This window comes from Eufriesea mexicana, unplaced genomic scaffold (genome assembly GCF_001483705.2).
Source record: "Eufriesea mexicana isolate 0111107269 unplaced genomic scaffold, ASM148370v2 scaffold14589, whole genome shotgun sequence".
Classification (NCBI taxonomy): Eukaryota; Metazoa; Arthropoda; class Insecta; order Hymenoptera; family Apidae; genus Eufriesea; species Eufriesea mexicana.
In genome coordinates this window covers 122,758-148,128 of record NW_016922043.1, presented here as the reverse complement: position 1 = coordinate 148,128, position 25,371 = coordinate 122,758, and the positions used below count along the sequence as shown (strand labels likewise).

The following is a 25,371-nucleotide window of genomic DNA, read 5'->3' as shown; positions in this document are numbered from 1 at the left end:
CCGCTGAATCGAGTTTGTAGCTTTGTTGTAATTAATTTTTCGAATTTATAATATATTTAAAGAGCGAAACTTTAAATATTCCGAAATTAGATATATAGGACTATGACTTAGTTATACCTGTTTACCTATGACTTGGGTTACTCTCATAATCACCGGCACGTGTGGCAAAAATCTTGATTCCGTTTGCGACAGATTACTCTGGTAATTCGGCGAATAATATCCGATTTTCAAAATGCACGTGACGAAAATAAATGAAACGTGTAATTTACTTTTGCACTCGCACTTAAAACAATAATTGCGAAGCATATGAAATATGCAAAGTAAACGATGTATTTTTAGTATCCGCTGATCAGGACACCTGTTGTATTATCTATTTTCAAAAAAAGTATGCATTTGCATAAACACCCGCAGTCTAATAAATAAGCCACGACAAAAGATCATCAATTTTGTATGATAATTGACGCATCGCATTTTCCTGAATCACCTTCATTTGCGTTAACGATATCTTAAGGATGTATCGATAATCGATTGTCACATCTCAGTGATCAATGACTTGTCATGTTATTGCGTAATACATTATGCATACGAGATTTCGTATTCGTAGTTTTCAAAAACTTGCGACAAGATAATGCATAATAATGCAACTTATTATAATATCCTTAATCTATCGCTATTTATTTATACTACTACGTGTCGTAGTTTGATAACGTTGCCTCGTATCTGGCCGATCGCGGCCTCGATGGTGCGGCCATTATCTGCGGTGTTGATTATTTATGAAATGAGCTCAAGGCGCACACGAGGCTCACTTGTGTGGAAACTTACACCGTCCACGAAATTTCGTGGCTCGTTGAAGTCCACGCGACCGATCGCGAATTATTCAGCAACCCCCCGGTCTCTTATCAGGCAATAACACGTCCGGCAAGCCACCCCTTTCTCAAACCCTCGATATTTATCGATACGCCAGAAAGAAACACTTGCAGTTGATTAGAGATTACAATTATGGTAATACATCTAAATACAGATCACTTTTTGGAGGTTAGGTTTGGAAATCAATATTTTTGAAGATTACAATCATGGTCGTAAATCGGAAATTGGATGAGCTTTTTGAGGTTAGGTTTGGAAACCAATATTAGAGATTACAATTATGATAATAAATCTAGATACAGATGACATTTTCGATGCTAGGTTTGGAAATCAATATTTTTGGAGAGTACAATCATGGCCGTAAATCGGAAAGGAGATGAGTTTTTTGAGGTTAGATTTTGAAACTAATATTAGAAATTACAATTATGGCCATAAATTTGAAAACTGATGACTGTTTTATGGCTAGGTTTGGAAATCAATATTTTTGGAGAGTACAATCATGGTCGTAAATCGGAAATTGGATGAGCTTCTTGAGGTTAGGATTGGAAACCAATATTAGAGATTACAATTATGATAATAAATCTAGATACAGATGGCATTTTCGATGCTAGGTTTGGAAATCAATATTTTTAGAGAGTACAATCATGGTCGTAAATCTGAGAAGAGATGAGTTTTTTGAGATTAGGTTTGGAAACTGATATTAGAAATTACAATTATGACCATAAATTTGAAAACTGACTGTCACATCTCAGTGATCAATGACTTGTCATGTTATTGCGTAATACATTATGCATACGAGATTTCGTATTCGTAGTTTTCAAAAACTTGCGACAAGATAATGCATAATAATGCAACTTATTATAATATCCTTAATCTATCGCTATTTATTTATACTACTACGTGTCGTAGTTTGATAACGTTGCCTCGTATCTGGCCGATCGCGGCCTCGATGGTGCGGCCATTATCTGCGGTGTTGATTATTTATGAAATGAGCTCAAGGCGCACACGAGGCTCACTTGTGTGGAAACTTACACCGTCCACGAAATTTCGTGGCTCGTTGAAGTCCACGCGACCGATCGCGAATTATTCAGCAACCCCCCGGTCTCTTATCAGGCAATAACACGTCCGGCAAGCCACCCCTTTCTCAAACCCTCGATATTTATCGATACGCCAGAAAGAAACACTTGCAGTTGATTAGAGATTACAATTATGGTAATACATCTAAATACAGATCACTTTTTGGAGGTTAGGTTTGGAAATCAATATTTTTGAAGATTACAATCATGGTCGTAAATCGGAAATTGGATGAGCTTTTTGAGGTTAGGTTTGGAAACCAATATTAGAGATTACAATTATGATAATAAATCTAGATACAGATGACATTTTCGATGCTAGGTTTGGAAATCAATATTTTTGGAGAGTACAATCATGGCCGTAAATCGGAAAGGAGATGAGTTTTTTGAGGTTAGATTTTGAAACTAATATTAGAAATTACAATTATGGCCATAAATTTGAAAACTGATGACTGTTTTATGGCTAGGTTTGGAAATCAATATTTTTGGAGAGTACAATCATGGTCGTAAATCGGAAATTGGATGAGCTTCTTGAGGTTAGGATTGGAAACCAATATTAGAGATTACAATTATGATAATAAATCTAGATACAGATGGCATTTTCGATGCTAGGTTTGGAAATCAATATTTTTAGAGAGTACAATCATGGTCGTAAATCTGAGAAGAGATGAGTTTTTTGAGATTAGGTTTGGAAACTGATATTAGAAATTACAATTATGACCATAAATTTGAAAACTGACGACTGTTTTATGGCTAGGTTTGGAAATCAATATTTTTGGAGAGTACAATCATGGTCGTAAATCGGAAAAGAGATGAGCTTTTTGAGGTTAGGTTTGGAAACCAATATTAAAAATTACAATTATAACCATAAATTTGAAAACTGATGACTGTTTTATGGTTAGGTTTGAAAATCAATATTTTTGCAGATTACAATTATGGTTATAAATTTGAAAAGAGATAACTTTTTGAGGTTAGGTTTCGAAATAAATATCAGAGATTACAATTATGGCCATAAAATTGAGAACAGATGAATATTTTAAGGTTAGGCTGGGAAATCGATATAAAGTTTAATCTATTTTCTATGTGGAACAAATTTAGAAGATGCGTAAGGTTACCCCTTATAATATTATGATAACGAACCTAACTCGTCATGAATTTTCACGATAAAACCCCATAGAGACGTATCAGATTCGCGTTAGATTAAAATTATAATTAACGTATTTTAACATGCGTAATACTTGTCTAAAATCCTAAAAGTTTCTACAATTTTACTGGGATTAAAATATATATATAGTGACTAATTAAATTGAAATAGTTTTACAATGCACGGTTTCTCATAATTGAATTATAGTGCAAGCAATTAAGTTTGAAATAAACTATTGAATATCGATAAAGTTTCCTATTTGATTTAAATATGACAGAATAGAGATTTATATTTAGCTTGGATTGTGATTGAAAGTACAAGAAAATATCATATATTTAAAATGTAGTATGATATATCTGAAATAGATCGCAATGAAACCTAAATTTGTTTTGATTCTGATTATATTTAGGATAGGTATGTACAGTGGCAAAAACTCATGTTTCTTTTATATCTGCCATAGTATATTTGAAACAAGTCTACGTTGGATTTAGGTTAGGTTACATTAAGACTATGTTTAGAAACTAAGGAAAACATCTATCTTTTAAAATATAAGACAGATCTACATTAAATATGAATTAGGTTAAATTATGATTAATCGCGAGAAAAGACCCATGTTGATCTGGGATTAAATTTAGCTCCAATTAGATTAAAAATTGATAACAATTTCTGTTTTCTGATATATGGAACATAACATAATAAAAATTTATGTCGAATAACAATTAGATCTGGAAATTAATAAAGAAAACTTCTATTTTCTAAAATTCGACTTTAAATCGAATACAAATTTTAATTCTTTTAAATATCGGATAGGTCTATGTCTTTTTAAGGTTAGGTTTGATTAACATTAAAAATTCACAAAATTTCTTATTATTTACCACGAAACAGGATTAGCTTAAATTAACCTTAGATTCAATCTCAATTAAACTGTAAATAGTTAAACATTCCATTTTCCTTAAATATGGAACATAACCTACTCAAACTTTGTCGAATAGCAATTAAATCTAGAAATTGATAAAAATTTCTATTTCCTCAGATATGAAACAGATTTATATTATATTTGGACAATTTGCATTAAAATTCGACTTTAAAACGAACAAAAATTTCCATTTTTTAAAATACAGGATATATCTATACCTGTTTAAGGTTAGGTTCGATTAAAATTTGATTTAAAAACTCACAAAAATCCTTATCTTTTACCACCAAACAGGTCTACCATAAATAAACGTTAAATTCAGTCGCAATTAAATTGAAAATTGATAAAAGTTCAAATCTCCTTAAATATGGAACAGACCTACGTTAAATCTCAACAATAAAAATTTCTATTTTCTTAAATATGAAACATAACCTACTCAAACTATATGTCGAATAGCAATTAAATCCAGAAATTAATAAAAATTTCTATTTCCTAAGAGATGAAACAGATTTACATTATATTTGGCCAATTTGCATTAAAATTCGACTTTAAAACGAACAAAAATTTCCATTTTTTAAAATATAGGATATATCTATACCTGTTTAAGGTTAGGTTCGATTAAAATTTGATTTAAAAACTCACAAAAATCCTTATCTTTTACCACCAAACAGGTCTACCATAAATAAACGTTAAATTCAGTCGCAATTAAATTGAAAATCGATAAAAGTTCAAATCTCCTTAAATATGGAACAGACCTACGTTAAACCTCGACAATCGATAAATATAGCAAGGTGTATCAGAGACGAACCCAAGTTAGACATGAATCATATACCAATCAACGCTATAAATTCTCTCATTTTCCACCATACAATCAACTATATTCTATTTCGCTATACGAGACCATAGTGATTACTATATCCCATATAGAAATCAAAGAACACGCTTATTCCCAAAAATTATGGCGAGAATACATATACAGTCTACTCGTTCGCGGCAGAAGGGCATTCGCATTTTTCCCCGTTTTCCCGGAAGCTAAGTGGCTCGTTAATTTATCGATCAAGAATCACGCGATGCGGCTGAAATTTGTGACGTTGTGACGTGATTTATAGGCGGAACGAACGACTCGGGCGCAGGAAGTTTTCAGACAAATCACGCCGCCCGACCATTCACGACACATTTGCATATGCTTATTTTGTCAATAAACCGTGCTTTTTCGTTTCCTAGGAAAAAAGTCCTTGGTCCTGGAAAGGATCTTGTCCAAACACGAATAACATAACGTTAACGAGGAGAACAAAAATATTCCAACCGATCAAAACTGTCTGGAGAGCCTCTGACCTAGGTTCGACTAACTCAATCAATCCCTTAAGGACCATGTTGGAAAGATAAATTTAATTCTATACAAAAATCGATCTAGGATATAAGTTCATAAGCGAATAAATAGTTCACAAGACCTAAATTTTGAAGACCGAATGTTTATGTAAACATTACATAAGTATTGGGGGTTTAGGCCAACTGCGTCACCCTCTTCACACTCTCACGAGTAGGTCAGTCGCTCTAGAGGAACACTCAAAGATAGATATACCTTTTATGAATAATTAAATTTAATACAAAATTATATATATCCTATTTTGCAATTATAAACCCATATTACCAATATTTTATACCTAAAGTACACGAATATTAGTTATATTCCAAACACTCCTATAATTGAGATTAGTATCCTGCGAATGTTTATGCAGATGCATATTCTTATTGAAAATTGGCAAAATTATGGGACCTGGATAGAAACACGTGTTATGATCAGGGAATCGCAAAAATAAATCGTTTATATCGCATATTTTGCATATTTCGTGTGCATTGCAAATATTGTTCTAAGTATAATATTAACCTTTTGCACTCGACGATTTTTTGACTAGGAAAGAGTAGAAATTCCGAAATTCTCTATTAAAAAACTGACGATAATTTCCTGAGCAGTAAATAAAGAATTGTATAATATTAGAATTGTAGAATTATTTGATTTCGATACCTCGTACAGTATTACTTTACATTAAATCTGATATCTTAATTAATATCGATCTTCCAAATTCTATGAAATGGTGACTGAAGCTCACCTCTCGAGTGCAAAGGGTTAACCCTCTATGGCACCCTGTAACTTTCAAGTTACATGCTAATGTATGGATATTTTATTAAATACTGCATTCAACGTTATCATCTTGATCACTCTAGTTCGCGATTTTTCTTTCGATATTATTTATAATTATTTTTAAAATACCACTCGTGGGTCCATTTTTAAAAATTCTAATTCTTTTTCATTTACCGGTCATTCGATCATGATAGGCTAGGTCCTCTATTGCCCCCTATGATCTATTTTCCACAAGATGGCTTTTAAAAATTATCTTGTCTATCTATTGCACATTATCCTGGCACAATAGTACAAACGTTGTTAATTCAAACTTTCAATATGAATTCGTTATAATAAAATTGTCAAAACTGCTGAATTTATTGGTTGATATTTGTTGATTTTATGTTACATACAATTCTTGTAGTCAAGAAAAATATATATTCGGTCCATAGAGGGTTAATATAACATAAATTGAACATTTCATTTATTTTCACTGTCTTTCTTCAGTAATAAAAGAATTTAAAAGAAAATTATATATATAGCAATTATTTTAGAATTATAAACCCAATCATAATCCCAATATATCATATCCAAAATCCCCTGTACCCCTGTCAACACTATCCTTCTTGTACTCTATGCATGTAAACATTCTCATTTTTTAAACCACCAATTTCTTTTAATCCTTTGCACTCGAGAGGTGACTTTCAGTCACCATTTAATCAGATTCTAAAAATCCACGTTAATTAATATATCAAATTTAAAATTACCAAACGATGTGTGGAATGTCGAAGAAAAATAATTCCACGTTTTAATTTGCATATGATTTCTCATTTACCATTTTAAAAATATCGTCCACTCTATGACAGAAGGTCTTCTAATTACTATTTTTCTATAATAAAAATGTCGTCGAGTGCAAAGGGTTAAATGGGCAAAAAGAAAATCCGCGAATTTCTGTCCGATTTTTGCGAAATAATTCGACCCTTAAGGGGTTGAGGGTGGTTGACGACACAGGGAGGAGACTTCGTGCTTGAAATTCAGCCCTACCCTAATCGTTTCGTTGGTATTTATCCCGATAAAATAGGCACGCGTTGCGGCCAGAGACACCTACATAGGGTGTTCAAAAAATAACAACTATCCACCGAAATTAGATTTGTTATTTCGCGCGAGATATTTAGGCTAAAACAACCATTCGGTATTCCGGTGTAATTGGTCGTCTGATTTGTTGGGATAGCCTTCGAGAAATTGAACTTCAAGCATATCTGCAAGCTGGCTCGGTTCCAAGTATAACAGGTGATCGAATCGTCCCCGAAATTTAAAGCAACAAATCCGCAACGAGATTCATTGATGCCTTGTAACTTATTCTAAAAGTAAAAGAAACATCGTTCAACGCGTTTCCTATCGCTTATGAAGCACTGTGGGTCATGTTTGCATTGCAATAATTTTACAGGGCACATCGAACGTTTCCACGCGTTATTATAACGTGAAACCAGATGCGGAACGTTACTCCTAGTTTCACGGTATGATCTATGCGTGTATATTGAACCTGTGGAATTGTTATGAAATAAAATATATCTTCGTGTTTGAAAATACCGACAGAATTTCAGCGGAAAAATCCTCTATTAACGTCAACTTGTTCTGGCCTATGTTCAGGGCCGGCGTGACTTTTCGCGGGGCCAGGTTCCAAAATTTAAAATACATATTTAACGGTTTGAGTCCCAAGCTTGAGTCCTCGACTTTGCCGAAGCACGTACGTCACATAGCACCAACAAGCACTATGATTGCGATTTTCTGACATAAAATTAAACAAGCGTTATAGCGCTGTTCGGGTTTTCGCGACCGTGTTCTTCCAAAAGCCTCTGGGACTCAAACGGTTAACACTAGGTTTACGGACGCTATCTGTATACCTATTTCTAAGGTCACCTGTGAAATTCACAGGTAAAGGAAACCACGTGCCCTCTTTTTTAACCCTTTCGGAACACGCTGCAACGAACCATTTCAATGCAAACATGGCGGAGAAAATCTTGCACTCGTATCAGTGTACCATGTCCAATTAACCTATAATGGATTAATGGATTATGCGATTGTATTTTCTACACACACCTGAATATTCAATCTACTATACAGGGGAGCCTGCAAAATATATGATCAATTTTCGTAGATCGCGGGGCCCGGTTCCGGTGAACCTGCCTTGCGCCGGCCCTGCCTATGTTAATCTAGTATTGCTGTTCTTGGATTTCGAATTTTCAGAACCACTGAGACATCGCTGCCCAAGTATCTCAGTTTCAATTTTGTAAAATAGAAAGTTGAAAGGACCTACTTCAGCAAGTACATTTAAATTTTTAGCTGAATCGCGAAGCTGAGAAGAACACATTAAAAATCAAACGACGTTATAAATGGGACAAAATGCGTAGAATTATATCTAACTAAAGTTTAACACTAGATTTACGGAACCCGTGAATTTGACGGAAGGGTTGCTCGAATTATACGATGGTAACAGATTTAGTTAACTTATATTGAGACTGTTAATATAATATATAATTGTTTTTAAATTAAACTAATCGTTGAAAAAAACAGGCACGTGGTTTCCTTTGCCTGTCAACTTGACAGGTGTCCTTAGAAATAGGTATACAGATAGCGTCAATAAACTTAATGTTAAAGACCCTGTCTAATCAGCTGATTAAAAATTGGCACGTTATCCCTATGCTTGGTGACAGTGAATACATAAAAGTTCCTAGATCACTGAAACTCGAAGTTGACACAATTTTGTGTGAAAAAGAAATAAAAATAAAAATAAAAATATACAAACAGAGGTGCAATGTAGTAGCTGTTTTACAGAGTAAAGAGCTTGGCTGAATAGATCTAGGGTAAGATAAGTGTGTTAACATTAATAATCATTCTATTAATACCCGAGTGGTATGTAAAAGCAGTTTTATGTTGTTGTATATGAAGTAAGTTGTATCATCTTAAATGAAAAGTTGTAACGTTGATTGAGAATCAATTTCTAATATGTCAGAACAATTTTGTGAGAGGAATCTTTATTTGGATGGCGTCGCCCTTCGTCTCAAAATGTATCCATTGTCCTGGCAATGTATCCTTCAAATGTAATGATCCTATATATAAATACCATTTTTTTTAATAAAAATTGATAATCATAATTTTGAGTCTAAAGAAAATAAATTTCGTTCAAAATAATAATTTAAAATATATGGAGACCTATCTTTGCTTCGAGGAACCATCCAGCTTATCAATTCTCGAAGCTGCGTTGAGTGATGCAATCAGTTGTCATAGGGCCTATAAAATCCTAGCTGAAGGGTTCGATGACACACTTTTTGACAGTCCACTATCTACAGCAGGCATCATAGAAGACTCTCGAGCCTTCGTATATTTTATACCGTCAAGAAATATAAAATACAATTAGAATCAAAAGTTCCTTTCGACTTATTAATCCGATCTTCACCACAATTTTGACCTCATCTCGACCTTGGACTCCACATTCAGCTTCGTCCGATCCACTGCAGTCTCGATAGATAAAATATAATAATTTAAATCGTCACTAAATTCAATAGAGACATGTCAGAGTAGATACATAATTGGTTAAGAAGAGGCAAGAATAGAGCAAGACATCGAATAACGTTTGAAGATGTATTTCTGACTGACTTGGAAGAGTTCGTCGAATGGGGTTTGGACACCCAAAAGGTTGAAAGCCAACTCGAAGGAACCTGTCCTGGTAGAAGCGCCTGAGAGTCTAACTCGGTGTCGCCAGGTGACACCGTTTTGCACCTCTGATAAGTACCCCGGCACGGCTATTCGAAGCCCGACAACGGTACTGATTATCGATTCAGTAAAAAAGTAGAGGCGACAACTGCTTACAAATTCATCCAGCAGGATGATGCAGCGACTGCTGCAGGGCGGCGACGTCTTTTTTGCACACAGTGTATAGCAGGTCGAGAGGACGCACCTGAATAATGTCCTGGGACAGCACAGGGGTTGACGTTTGTCGTGGCAGTGCCTAGCGTGCTGCTGTTCCACCTACCAGCCTAACATAACTCCCTCCTCGCCGCCCTGCCAGCCATACCGAAGCCTCGTTCCTGGCTTCCAACGTTGGGTTCATCCTGCCCACCAAGATTCATAATTGTCCCCGTCCGAGCTGGCATATCGCGGAAGCAACCAGGGGACACGAAAGTGGTTATGCGCATTCCTATCCACCGTGGAGAATCACTGGAGGTGGCCCGGGAGGGCGAGGGTCATCAGTAGCGATGGGAACAATACTGCTGGAGCTGCGATCAAGGGGTGCTTCTTTCATGACCGTGGTTGTTGGACACCCTTCCTGCTTTCAAGGCAACTTCCAGAGCTTCCGAGTAAAAGGAACTGATCCACGTTGCATTCCAAAATTCAACAACATTGGATACTGAATACTCAGGACTGTTCAAAATTAGGAAATTATGTACCATGTCAAAGTAGCCAAGGTTAGTCTTCTCAGTTTCAGAGGAATTTAAAAATATTCGTGAGCCATACAGGGGAAATAAAGGTCCTTGGAAATAAAAACTAGAAAATTCAAAATTCTGTTTCATATCAAACCAATCAAGGATAGTCTCCTTGATTTCAGAAGAATTAAAAGAAAATCGTGAGCCATTCAGGAGAAATAAAGGTGCTTGGAAAAGAAAACCAGAAAATTCAAAATTCTGTTCCATATCAAAAACTAGTCAAGGATAGCTTTCCTGGATTCAGAGGAATTTTAAAAGATTCGAAGAATAATAAGCTAACGCCTAGTATATAAAATTCAAAATTCTGTTTGGTATCCAACACAGACAAGGATGGTCTTAATTTCAGTTGAATTTTTGAAGAATTTGAAGAAAAATAATCTGACCTCCACAGTATGCAGTGTTTCCTGTAATGTCATTTAAGTTGAACATCTGAACTTTCCATTACTATAATAGTGACCTTGAAACATCCTTCAGGATGACCTTGACCGACTTCTCGCTTACCATCACCAGATGCACGCATTGGAAATTTTAAAACTCTCTTTAGATATTTTTTCTAGACCCAGTAGTAACGGAAATTATTTAAGTGTTCAATTTAAATGGGACACTCTGTATATAAAAGAGGACAAGTTTTGGAAATACCGAAGATCAGTTACTGTTAAAAATCTCAGCCAGTGGAATTTGAAGAATTCTAACTTCTGATCCTGGTTCACTTGGATCCAATTGAAGAACCTTGACGATGACCCAATGAGATAGAGATCCGAAATTCGAAATTTGGGAATTCCAAAAGTTCCCGTGGCAATGTCGCCTGTCCTGCGAGATGAAAAGAACAATCTTACTCGTAAACTCGTGACGTGGGGATTGGAATACCCATCGCTAGTAACGAAAGGATAAGGTCGATGGTCCCCAACGGTTGAATACTTGAATATTGATTAAGCATGCACATCGCGATTACTGAAAGCAGGTAAAAACACCGAGCTGCGTGTCCACGGATATTTATAAGGGATGCCGGTCTGTTCTTGTCCCTCTCTAACCTCTACCAGCCGGAAAAAAAGTCAACTCGCAGATGTACAACCAGATCAGACCACGTACCATTTCATCTACAATCAGAGTTTCAAGGATTAACCTTAGACTCATTGTTCCAGCACGATCTGACCTACTTCCAGAAAGCCTCTGTCCCTCTTTCAAATGGGCAATTTAATATCCTTTGTTGCGTTTCTAGATCTCGTATTACTGACGCACACTCTATTAGCCGCAATGCCGATCAAGAAACTTGAGAACATACCTCCTGTTCCTAGTTGCCTATTTCTATGCAAGAATTGGTATCGAAGATTCACAGTTTCGTCTAATCTAGAATTGTCATTAAATGTGTAGAAAATGAACGCCTAAAGGTTAGACCGAAGACTCAAAATGGGTACCTCATTTCTCCGTTGTATAGAACAATGTGTTCGTCAACTGCAAGTCTACTTCCCCCTCCACTGTGTCTATATTCCGTTCGTTTACACCGTCTTTCTGGCCCTTCACCTCTCTGCTCTCGTCGTTATTTTCTTCCTTTTCGTTCGTCTCTTCTATCGAGTAAAATACTTTAACAAATGAACCAAATTAATTGTCGTCATTTCCAAAGATATTTATGTTCGATCCGAGAAAGTGTGGACTAAAGATATAATTACACGTGGTTGGATATTACGGTCCCTGATCAGTGTCGCTAACCCCAACAACAGACTTCATAATACGTCATGGCGGCAAAAACTTCGCGTTTGACGATCTTAGGTTCCAGCATCACGTGACCGACTTCCGTGGCCGTTGACCATAATCATCCGCCTCTCGGCAGGGAAAAAAAGTATGGTAAAACAGAACGGAAGAGAAAAAGCTCTCGAGTTTTGAATATTCAGTAGGTACATCCTGGTCGACTTCCACCTGACCCTCTTTTCGCGGGAAAAATCGGCACGTTCTGGCTTGTTTTCGACGCTGTTCTGTCTACCCGAGCTCCCGACAAGCCGGTGTCGACATCACTTATAATTAGTCGGTCGTCAAGCCGAAAGAAGAGTGCAGAGGATGATCAGTTTGATGCAAAGTTAAAAATAAACATTTATTGATTTGATGTATCGATAAAACAGATTAGTCATCCACGGATATCGCATAGTTTATCAGCAGAATATCAATCGGTAACTAACCTGCTGATGGTAAGTTCTACAGTCGATAACAAAGGCAAACCGATATCTCAATTTTTCTTACCTATTAAATAATATCTTAACTATTTAGTAGTATACTTCAATCATTAAATAGCGTTCCTTTCATTTTGCAATCAATTTCGTTCCTTTTCCAAGTTTAAAGCGACACTTGGTCGATGTGGGTTTTGTTACAGGTTAATAATAAAGCGCTCTCTGTTATCGGCCAATAAAATAATTACTTACCAGGATAATTGCAGTCGTGTTCGTCGCTTCCATCGTCGCACTCCTTGACGAAATTACACCGTTGCGATTCCAAAATGCACCTAGACACGTCGCAGGCAAATTCTCCGGGACTACAACCTGTAAAAGGCAAACGATTTCTAACCTCCTGTGAACGTATATGCTACACAATTTTCTTGCGCAAAAGAAGAAAGATGCAATTAAACGCGATTAAAAAAGCAAATGTTTAATATTTAACGAACTGCAGCGAGTGTATGTACAATTATGATGAAGCATCTACACGAGCGGGAAATAACCTATACCTGGATGGGGACAACCAATCTCATCATCGCCATCGTCACAGTCCTTTACACCATCGCAGCGCTGCACAGAGCAGATGTAACGACTTTCATCGCTACAACGAACCGTGTCATCGGCCCGACAGTTGCCCAATTTCACTTTGCTATCTATGATCCCATGATACTCCTCAGTGATCGACGTATCCTCTGGTTTCTCGGTGGTTTTAAGGGGAATTGTGATGTTCTCGTAATTCGTATTTATCGCTACTGTAGTTGAGATGAACGGATGTGACGTGTACCGAGCGGTGATTAGCGGGATGGATATAAATTATAAACATAAAGAGAAAAAAGAAATATATGTGAAACGAGTTTCACGTAGGCTAAGTTTAAAAAATAAAAATTATAATTAGAAATAAAATGTAATATCGAATATCGAAGGTGATTAATTTAAGAAATAAATTGGCATGCTTTAAGGTTAATTACAATAAGAGCACAGTAATTTATGCGGCTTGTGCTACAAGTATAACGCATTATTGTACACCGTGGAGGAATTCTCATGTATTTACATATGTTACATCGAATTCTAATTACTACTTACGCGTTGTTGTTACAGGGCAATCTATTTCATCGGAGGCATCTAGGCATTGCGCAATTCCGTCGCATCTCGAGTCTAATGGCACGCATTCGCCATCTTTGCACCTTAACTTGGTTGACTCGTCGCACTCCTGCTCGTCATCGTCTTTCGGGCCTAATTTGTGTTTCGTGTGTGACGTGTGGAATCATCGAGTGGACAAACGAATGCAACAAAATGATAAAGAAAGAAAATAAAATAAAGCTGGAGTACGAGAGATAAAACTAGGTCTAATTACATATACAACTAGCATTTCATGCAGACTCAGCACGTAGACTGAATTGACCGATTCTTTCAGCTAGGTTCAGCCGATCATCCATCTTATCTTCGGAAGATTCTTTCGTTCAGAGACGGTCAGCAACTTGGCTAAGATGATACGAGTGCCTCCAAGGAAGAATCGATCATTCCCACGTCATGCTGGTAAGACCAAATTACCTTGGAATATTCTGAACGTGAATCCATCCGGACGCACTTGGATGTTGCCCAACGAGTGGTACTGCAGCTGCTCCTCGATGATGTTCCGCATCTCCAAGTCATCCGTGAACGTCGAACCGATGTCCACGGTAACTTGCGACGTGAAGCTGTCGGTCGTTGGCCTGGATAGCAAAGAGGAATTGTTATCGTGCCTTAGATATATAGCCGCCTGAACAGCCTTAGATACTAGCCACTCGCACTCAACGTGCATTGGGCAACTTTCCTATTTTCGGAGAAATCTATTACCCTCCTTAACACTTTACCGACCGATAGCCTATTAATCGGCTATTTATTCCTGACGTTTACCGACCGATAGTCTATTAATCGGTTGTTATCTCCGACGCTTACCCACCGACAGTGGGTAATTAATCAGATGCCATAACAAACAATAATTTGTTATTTAGCATCGAGGTACAACTAGTTAGTTTGTTCTGTAAACTCCTACAACACAGCTGATAGGACATGCGTATTATGATGTTGAACTGCTACTAGTCGGTAAGATGTTAATATCGGGAACAAATTTTCAGTTTTACACGGTGGCGAGCCCAGACGTACTGCCACGATACTCACGATATTTTAATAACATTGGCGTAGTGATACTCATGGGGTATCTGGCGGTTCAACAACTCTTCGAGGGGCTGCGTTAAATTATGACTTAACTCCTTGTACTCTTTGCTATTCCTGTCCGCGTATTCTCTCCTATACGGCTCTCCAACTGTCAGAGTTATCCTGTAGTACTCTGAAAAGTCGTTCTTGGATTAGCAAGGATCGGTTATATAAATAGCTACCAAACTTGGCGAATTATAAGCCTACTTCTTTCTCCTCTGAAAGGTACGTGATTCGTGTTGGGGTACTTTTCAGTGGCGCTGCCTTCCACTTCTCCAGATCCATCCAGGTCCTCGTCATCAGTGATGGCAAAATTATCTGGTTCTCTTCGGCCCTCTGCAGCGTTCCCGATCTCGTTGTTCTGTCGATAATAACGAAAACTACAATCTCCGATCTATACTGAATCAAAGATCTATACTCCGTGCAACGAGACGAAATACAGACTGCGATTGAGCAATGACTGCGTGATCAGATCAGGGTCGACAGTACCCAATGATTTCGTGCAATATTTTTGGAACAATGGAACACTCAATACTGAACGTTCTTCCAAGGGCCCACAATAACTGAGTCATAAAATAGACCACTTAATCGATCACACAGTCGTTAATTAAACATCGGTAGGGGACTAGGGCTAAAAGTTCCCGGGGTAAGTGGTTCCGATACTTGTATCTTCAAGATGAAATGATACACTGTTACGATTTCAACTATTTTCGATATTTGTGACGATTACGGAAATAGATAATGCAAGTGCAATAACGAGTTAACTCGTCATCGGTCAACAACGTTTGGGCATGAAAGGACGAGTTAACTCGTCACCTGTCAACAATGTATTAAATATAAGCTTAAAACCTTAAATATAATAAATTTATTAACGAATTAGCCAATGGAGAGAAGAATAACTACATTATTTCTTAGTTACCTTTTGTATTATCTCAAAATCGCAACTTTTAACCCCAGTCTCCCCTACCTTGTTTCTTTAACACTAGATTTACGGAACCCGTCAATTTAACTGATGGGTTGCTCCAATTATACGATGATAACATATTTAGTCAACTTATATTAAGACTGTTAATATTGTGATTGTTTTTAAATCAAAATTTAACTAATAGTTAAAAAAGAAAATTGCACGTGGTTTCCTTTACCTGTCAATTTGACACGTGTCAGAAACAGGTATACAGATAGTGTCCGTAAATCCAGTGTTAAACGGAGTATAGGTATTTGAACACGCGATTTCCACAAAACTAACCTCGTTTTCGTCGTATTCTTCAGCACTATCACGTGCCTGTCTCTCGGAGTTGACTGAAGCCTTGACACTGGACACTTGAGGCTCAGTGTTCCCTTCTGCGTCAGAGTCAGGCAGAGGTGCATCCTCTAGTTCGTTCTCCGCGTTGTCTTCTCCGGGTTCTACGACAGACGAAATGGAAACAATTCGAACGATCGAATCCGAAATAGAATTCGGGTATTTATTAACCCTTTGACTGCCACGCCGAAATCACACGTTTCCCTCAGTACGTCACAGGAGTGCACCGCCAGATGCAAGATTTGTTCTAATATGTTTTTGATGTTCTAATAAAAATTTTTAATTGTTCAGTAGGGCACTTTTTATTTCAAAGTATCTTCTAATTAGCGGCTATATTCAAAATGCACTAACTGTCAATTTTCATTCAACGTAGTTGAATGCAGTTCAAGTAGTTCAAGCGCTCCGGTCACCAATGACCACCGTGGCGCCACAGGAGAAAACATGGCCGGTCATATATGACCCCAACGTGGCAGTCAAAGTGTTAAGGGGGTATTCTATGCTAGAATCTTCAGAAAATCAATTTTTTTAATTTCATTTTCCGAATGAAAATATGCCTTTGAAAATATTTCTACCAGTGGATATCGTTGGATTTGAAAGACTGGCGAAGTTATTAGCGTTTGTTCATAGCGTGCGACGCGCATACACATTCGTATGAAGTAACACTAAACCTACTATAGTCTAAATCACCGATATCCAAACTTTCGTTAAAAATTTCGTGTTCAATGTTATCACTTTAATCACTCGTCTTCGCGATTTTTGTTACAATATACGTATAATCATTTTCTCGATGTCTCCCATTAATCCATTTTTTAAAGCTTCTGCTTCTATTCCATTCACCGGTTATAGCAAATTTAGCGTTAAATGCGCTTTTCACGAAACCATATTTTTCCAAATGGTTGTCACGATATCTCAAGTTTCAGCTGATCTATTACGACCAAATTTGGTGAGCATCTACAGCACGTGTATCTCAATCATCTGAACCGAAATTTTTAAAATCCAACGTTTTCAACTATTTTTTTCGGCACGTTGAAGTTGAAAAAGAAGCACAAAGAATGGATAATGTTAACGATATTCGTTACCTGGAGCCTCGGTAGTGGAGGAGGTTGTAGTGGTGCTAAAAATGTCGAAGAATCTTCTTATCCTCTGAAGCAGGGTGTCGTGTTGACGTGTCTCTATCATGGGCAGCTCTCCAAAGAATTGCTTGCCATCCTGGTCGAAGACCAGATCGTCATTCTGCGAACAAACGGATTCGCCTATAGTCTAACTCTTCGAGCCACGGACAATTCCCTAGAATTATCCCTAGGAAATGGTTCCAGTGACTTTTCTCCGGCAACAACGTCGGGTCTAGGGTATTAAAAGATTCAAGGAACCCGGGCAAGCACACTGCGAATATACATTTGCCTGTTTGAAAGGAAGAGACGTTACAAACGAGGAGACCCCGTGCAGCCAGCGTACATAACGAGTGAGATACATCGGGTGCTCGCGAGTATCGCGCAGTGTGCTCACGTGCAGCTCATAAAGAACCAATTCTCACCTAAACACGCGATATAAATTCAGGATCGGCCGCCCATTCGACCGGCCGTGATTCGCTGGCCAGGATTCGACGTCGCGGGTCAACGACGTCTCTTCTGAAGGAGCAACAACGTATCTACGCCCAGGGGGTGGGAAAGAGGAAGGGTGAGAGTCCAGGCGAGCATGGCCAGGCCGAGATAAAGTATCGTTACGCGAGGAAACGACTGACGAGCTTATGCAACCGGCAGCCGCGTCGATATTACGCTACGACGCGAATAACAAACCAGACATCTCCCACGAATCTATACGTGACGAATCGAACGTCTTGAAGCGAATATAGGATGCCTTCCATGGCTAACCACGAAGCACAGTTGCGATTCTAGGTGCTGGAGAGAAAAATACAGTTTTCCTGGTCACCTGAACCGTTTCGTCAGCGTTGTACGATTGTAAAGATAACCTTATTGGCATCCAAAGTGCACCAATGACTCGGGAGTCAATCCCAAGTCAACGGATGTTCGCCAAAAACCCGAAACCTAACTGTACCTTTCTTTATTACATCATCGTATACAAACTAGACAAGCATCATCCGAAACGAACCAAAGTCCATAGCCAATACTGAGTCAACCAATATATTCCGATGGTATGAAAATTGTCATCCAAATTGGCATTCGAAGTCCACCAATGACTCTAGAGTCAACCCAGAATCAACGGATGCTTACCAAAAGCCCAGTACTAAATTGTACCTTTCCTTATCACGTCATCGTATAGAAACCCTAAACCAGACAAGCATCATAAGAAACGAACCGAAGTTCATAGCCAATTATGAGTCAATCAATATATTCCGATGTCATCCAAATTAGCATTCAAAGTGTATCAATGACTCGGGAGTCAATCCCAAGTCAACGGATGTTTGCCAAAAACCCGAAACCTAACTGTACTTTTCTTTATTACGTCATCGTATAGAAACCCTAAACCAGATAAGCATCATCAGAAACAAATCACCAAAGTCCATAGCCAATTTTGAGTCAACCAATATATTCCGATGGCATTCAAATTAGCATCAAAATTGGCATCCAAAGTACAACAATGACTCTAGAGTCAACCCAAAATCAACGGATGCTTACTAAAAACCCAACACCTCACCGTATAGAAACCCTAAACCAGCCAAGTCTGTTCCAAAACTAACCAAAGTTCATAGCCAATCCTGAGTCAACCAATATATTCCGATGGCATCGAAATTGGCATCCAAAGTGCACCAATGACTCGGGAGTCAATCCCAAGTCAACGGATGCTTGCTAAAAGCCTGATACCTCTCTGTGTACCTTTCCGTATCACGTCATCGTATACAAACCCTAAACCAGACAAGTCTCATCCAAAACGAACCAAAGTCAACCAATATATTCCGAAACAAAGAAAGATATTTCACTTTTCTTATGCTTCATTTTACTTTCTACCTGACTCGAGCGAACTGTTCAAATTTAAAAAACACAGTAGACCGCCTCACATTCATTTGTTTCATCATTCGGTTGTTTTATACTTCATTATGTTCGTTTGCATACATTTTATCTAACACAGCCATCGATTGAAGGATACCTTTGCGTTCAAATTTTCCGATGCATTATTTTATTTTGTTTAATCTTGCATTATGTACAATAACTACGAATTTCCCAAAGTGTCAGCTTATTTTGTATTAATACAGATTAATTTCTATATTTTTTATTTTAATTTTACGTATACCTCTATTTTCTTTTCCTTATACATATGCCGGCTGCGATAGATGGACGAATACTTATGCGACCGACTGTATATAACACCCGGACCTCTTTCGCGATTAATTCAGTGATGATGCTTTTTGTTTGCTGAGTTTTCTGCCCGTAGCTTCAATGGCCAAGATAATATGCTTCGTATTATGATAATTCATAAAATGAAGACATATTTGACCCATCTATTCTTTTCGCTGTCCCATTGAATACTGCGCTAGTTGAAGAGAACTGTAACTTGCAACTCTCCACGCAATCAGTTGTTTATGTTACAGCGATAAGACTAGGACCTGCAGACGATGCTGCTCCTTCGCTACGCTAAAATTTCGGGTCAGCACTAACACACGCAGCTTCGTTACAGTAGATAAAGAAGCAAGGTCTCTAGCGCGTTGAACGCCACGCTGGTTCCTAGGGACCGGCGCTAGACTATCCTTTCAGGCCCCGCCGGTCTTTACGGCCCGGAGGGGCCCACGTGACGGCTAACTATGGCGTAGACGGCACGTCACGTAAAACCAGTAAGGCGTTTAACACGTTGAGTGCTACGTCAGTCCCTAGGGACTGACATGTGTTTGGATAGTAAACTGTTAGAAGCTGTCGCTTATCCAGTTATCCAACCTCCGCGAGGGCGATGGGGATAAAACACCCACACACCCCTCTATGGAGGGGTTGGGATACGCCCAACCAGCGCGAACCGAAAGTGCCAAGAACACAATCGGTCCTGCCAATTTGTCTAACTGGGATGCTAGCCCCAGTCGACTCCCTGGTGTTGGGACGGGACCTTTCTAAATCCCTACTGCCTCAGGAGGACAGCACCCGAGCTGTACGATGCGCAACTCTCACGCCAGGCTTCGAGAGCCCTTGCCTGTGATGTAGGCTCCAACCACTGCCACCACGAGGCCAACCCAGCGACCGACGGGCGGACTGCCATAAGACAGCCGGCCCAGGGCTAAATCGGTCTCCCGTGGTACCAGTGATCACGGGCGTACCGGTCGTCCCGTTCGTGGCGAACCACTACCGTTCTGAGGCTGCTAGCCCACCTCGACGTAGGTGCACGTCAGCTAGGCATCGTGGGGTCGCCAATTACATACTACGGCCAACCAAGGTCGACCGCAGCCCATGCGGGGTCCCTAGGGACTGACAGTAGACTTTTCGTTTGGACGGTGTGGATTCTAGGAACTGACAGCGAATATTTCGTTTGATCATCATCGGTGCGTAAGACTGGCATTGTCAAGGGTTAAATTATCAATGACAATTAATATATTGTAAAAATTTAATTCCCTCTGCTAAAGTAAATCTTTACACTCCCGTGGCTTTTTTCGACTGATCGTTTCTCGGTGATCGCCTTTTTGCCTTTCTGGCATTCCCCACCTCATTATCTTCTGTTTATAATTTGTATATTTGTGCATTGGCTGTACCATTCTCAGTCCAAACGACAAAGTGAAACAAAGTAATCTTCTGCTCATACCCATCGGTATACTTGAGCGCTCGGCATCGAGTGCTCACTAGCTGCCACCTGAGCGGAAAGTATAGCAAAATCGGCGCCACACTCAACGTGTTAACGTGTTAACGTGTTAACTCGAATCCCTTCGACTTCCCGAACCACACCTTCTACAGAACATACATTTATTATATAAGACAAGTTAGGCTGAACATTGGTAAGGGTCGTGGCCTGTTATTCGTGACTTGGTGAGGGCCGATGAGTAGCCGTGAAAAATATTATAACAACGAGATAACAATGACCGACGAGCGGCAATATATAAGTAACGACAGCCGAGTGGAGACGTTATTTGTTAATTTAACACGTTAAACATCACGTCGATCCCTAGGGAGCCGGATCCTATACTTTCCGTTCAGGCCTCGCCGATCCGTACGGCCCGGAAGGGCCCATGTGACGGCTAACTGTGGCGTGAAGGGAACGGCACGTAAAACCAGTGTGGCGCTTAACGTGTTAATTAAAATCCCCTACAATAAACTGGACCTTTAGGAGAATTAACTGCTTTAGCAATCGGGAGCTCACATTTTATATCAGATCGTCTTTTGTCTTCGCAGGGGGGCTCGCGTAGCGGAACGCTCTCGATGGTTCCGATCTTTCTAGAACCATGAGCCGCGACACGCACCCCTGCGCCATTTGAGCTTATATGAGCCGTTCACTGCACAAATTGATTAACTCCATAAAACAAAAAGTGGAGAAATGCAATGAAATAATGTATATTGTTTTTTAAAATTCCCTTTATAATTTAAATCGAAATAAATATTGCAGAATGCATAAATACAAATGTAACTTTCATCTAACGGTATATAAAATTTATAAGAAAAATAGCCAGAAGGTAATCGTTGGTAATGTTACCATTTTTATGTTACTGGAAGAGTTAATCGATTTGGCAAGTGAAAAAAGTAATAAATTTAAATTCAGTGTTTAAATTTTTAAGTTTTTAACACGGAAGAAGAAAATTATAAGATATTTTCATTACAGATTTTTCATAAAAATGAATATTAATAGTTTTGTTATAATATATTATTATTTGTGATTAATTTTCTTCGGCAAAATAAATGATGTCTTCTTCATCAGCTGTACGCGAGGACTCGTCACTTCGTTTTGTTCTCAAGTTTTTATAGTAATCGTGTTTAACAGGAGGAATGAATTTCAGCAGGTCCATCGTGTCTCTCCCTTTTTCCCTTGTAACAGTTCTACCTTTAGGATATAATAAAGGCTGATCTACATTTTTCAAACTTTATAGTCTACCTGCTACAGATTTCCTTATATTAATGACATTAAATTCTGAATCCTCATTATAGTCATATTTGAATTGTACGAGGTGGGCTTTGGACAATTAGAGTACATTAGAGTACGGAGTTAATGAAAGTGATCTCTGAAATAAATTATTTATTATTCAGTGGCCAAAAAATTTGTGTCGTTTAATGGTGTTGATCCTAATTATCAGAGAAAGTTATTCTAAATATAAAAAGTTACGATTATACCAAGTGCTCTGACGCTTAAATTTAAGATTTTTCAAAAAGTGGAGTTAATCGATTCGTGCAGTGAAGGGCTCATTTGTGACTAACCATCAAACGCTCTGAGTTTTTCAACGTCGCCACAGATCGAACCGTGCTGAAATATTAAGCCAGAAAGTTACTTTCATGCGTGTATTTATGATCAATCGAATAATTTCTCCAGCTTCGTAACTGTCGTATAAATTATGGATTACATCAACGTTCGAATAGCTCGCAGTGTTGATATATACTCTGCGTGATAACACGTGGCATCCGTTCCGCGACACCCAATCAGTGTCGGAAAAGCATGATCTAGCGAAAACTGGCCATCTGGCGGATCTTGTTAATCGCGACTAATATTCAGTCTCGCGTTTCGTTGCGAACGCAACTCTGGGATGCGCCTGTCCACGTGACCGGAAGCGTCCATGCAGTTTCCTGCCTGCGCACTGCGCCGAGTCCTCGTCGAATCGACTCGAATCTCCATGCGCAATAGCAACGAAGACCACGAAATCTATAATTCAATTCTACCCGTCAAATAACGAACGTCCAAGATCTATCCGAGCCTAATGATCGCGAGATTTAGAGCCTGAGGTCGCCTCTACGGTTCGTACGCTGCACGTGCAACAGGGGATCAACGTTATGTTACGTAACTGGGAACAGAGACTTTCATGGAGGATAATGACACGAGCTGACGCTCGTTAATCGCATTGTTAATATTAGTCCCGACGCTTTCTTTGTTTTAGAGCAATTTACAGCGTCGTATCTCGATAACGAGGCCTCCTGAATTCATCTGGATGGAGGAAAGTCGCACGGTGCACAACTTGTACACTACCGACCAAAAGTTAGCGTCCTCTGTTGCAAAAATTAAACAACATGGCGGACGTTGTATTGGGTTAGTCGGAAAGTTCGTGGCGAAAGGTAGCGTCCTCTGTTGCAAAAATTAATTAACATGGCGGACGTTGTATTGGGTTAACTAACCACTTGCGCTATAAAGACGTGCCACGCACGTCGAGATGCTTTTGTTCCAAAACCGCCAGCGACGTGTATACCACGTCGATAGGCATTTGTCGCAGAAATAAAAACGACGTGTCCGTCACGTCGACTAACAGTTAGCTCGCAGAAGTGGTGCGGCGTCAATGTAACGCCTTACCGCATGTTATATTGTAGAGCACGACACGGCAACCGAAAGTTAAAAAATAGCGCAAGTGGTTAATTGCGAAATTCGTGACGAAAGTTAACGTCTCCTATTGCAAAAATTAACCAACATGGCGGACGTTGCATTAGGTTAATCGGAAAGTTCGTGGCGAAGAGTAGCGTCTCCTATTGCAAAAATTAATTAACATGTCGGACGTTACATTGGGCTAATTGGAAAATTCGTGGCGAAGAGTAGCGTCTCCTATTGCAAAAATTAATTAACATGGCGGACGCTATATTGGGCTAATTGGAAAATTCGTGGCGAAGAGTAGCGTCTCCTATTGCAAAAATTAATTAACATGGCGGACGCTATATTGGGCTAATTGGAAAATTCGTGGCGAAGAGTAGCGTCTCCTATTGCAAAAATTAACCAACATGGCGGACGTTGTATTGGGTTAATCGGAAAGTTCGTGGCGAAAAGTAGCGTCTCCTATTGCAAAAATTAATTAACATGGCGGACGTTACATTGGGCTAATTGGAAAATTCGTGACGAAGAGTAGCGTCTCCTATTGCAAAAATTAATTAACATGGCGAACGTTATATTGGGCTAATTGGAAAATTCGTGGCGAAGAGTAGCGTCTCCTATTGCAAAAATTAACCAACATGGCGGACGTTGTATTAGGTTAATTGGAAAGTTCGTGGCGAAAGGTAGCGTCCTCTGTTGCAAAAATTAACCAACATGGCGGACGCTATATTGGGCTAATTGGAAAATTCGTGGCGAAGAGTAGCGTCTCCTATTGCAAAAATTAACCAACATGGCGGACGTTGTATTAGGTTAATTGGAAAGTTCGTGGCGAAAGGTAGCGTCCTCTGTTGCAAAAATTAACCAACATGGCGGACGCTATATTGGGCTAATTGGAAAATTCGTGGCGATGAGTAGCGTCTCCTATTGCAAAAATTAACCAACATGGCGGACGTTATATTGGGCTAACTGGAAAATTCGTGGTGAAAGGTAGCGTCCTCTGATGCAAAAATTAATCAACATGGCGGACATTGTATTGAGTTAATCGGAAAATTAACTGAAAGAACTGTGCGGAATTGGTGTGCTAGGTTTAAAGCTGGCGATTTCAACCTTAAAGATCAAGAACACCCGGGTAGGCCCTCCACCACGGATGAAGATCAGATTAAAACGCTGATCGAGAATAACCCACGTTATACGACACGTAAATTAGCAGAAACGTTAAATATGTGAAAATCCACCATACACGAGCATTTTGCAAAGCTTGGCTACATAAACCGTTTTGATCTATGGGTTCCCCACGATTCAACGGAGAAAAATCCGATGGATCGCATTTCCATTTGCGACTCGCTCTATAAACGCAACGAGGAGACACCATTTTTGAAGGAAGTAATGACGGGGGGTGAAAAATGGATCATTTATAATAACGTTGAGCGAAAAAGATCTTGGGAAAGGCGGAATGAACCACCTTTAGCCACCCCAAAAACCGGTCTTCGTCCAAAGAAGGTCGTGCTCTGTGTCTGGTGGGATTGGAAAGGGATTCCGTGTTATGAGCTTTTACCAAACAACGAGACGATAAATTCAGAGAAGTATTGTTCCCAATTAGACGAATTAAAGACAGCAATTGAACAAAAACGTCCAGAAATAACGAATCGGAA

At 38.9% G+C, this 25,371-nt stretch overlaps 1 protein-coding gene across 13 annotated transcripts in view; it reads right to left on the bottom strand.

Moving 5' to 3' along the window:
• The window catches only part of trol (terribly reduced optic lobes), a 251,055-nt gene that overhangs the window by 129,579 nt on the left and 96,105 nt on the right, over positions 1 to 25,371 (bottom strand). For 12 of the 13 annotated variants that reach the window (XM_017909090.1, XM_017909096.1, XM_017909092.1 and 9 more), the window contains exons 2-9: positions 17,377 to 17,530; positions 16,244 to 16,401; positions 15,205 to 15,358; positions 14,962 to 15,130; positions 14,353 to 14,513; positions 13,885 to 14,034; positions 13,311 to 13,553; positions 13,012 to 13,128 (exon numbers count right to left, since the gene is read on the bottom strand). In XM_017909090.1, coding sequence (XP_017764579.1) covers positions 13,012 to 13,128; positions 13,311 to 13,553; positions 13,885 to 14,034; positions 14,353 to 14,513; positions 14,962 to 15,130; positions 15,205 to 15,358; positions 16,244 to 16,401; positions 17,377 to 17,530 — 1,306 coding nt within the window. The remainder of the gene's footprint in view (positions 1 to 13,011; positions 13,129 to 13,310; positions 13,554 to 13,884; positions 14,035 to 14,352; positions 14,514 to 14,961; positions 15,131 to 15,204; positions 15,359 to 16,243; positions 16,402 to 17,376; positions 17,531 to 25,371) is intronic. The other variant, XM_017909099.1, reaches the window with a different exon arrangement.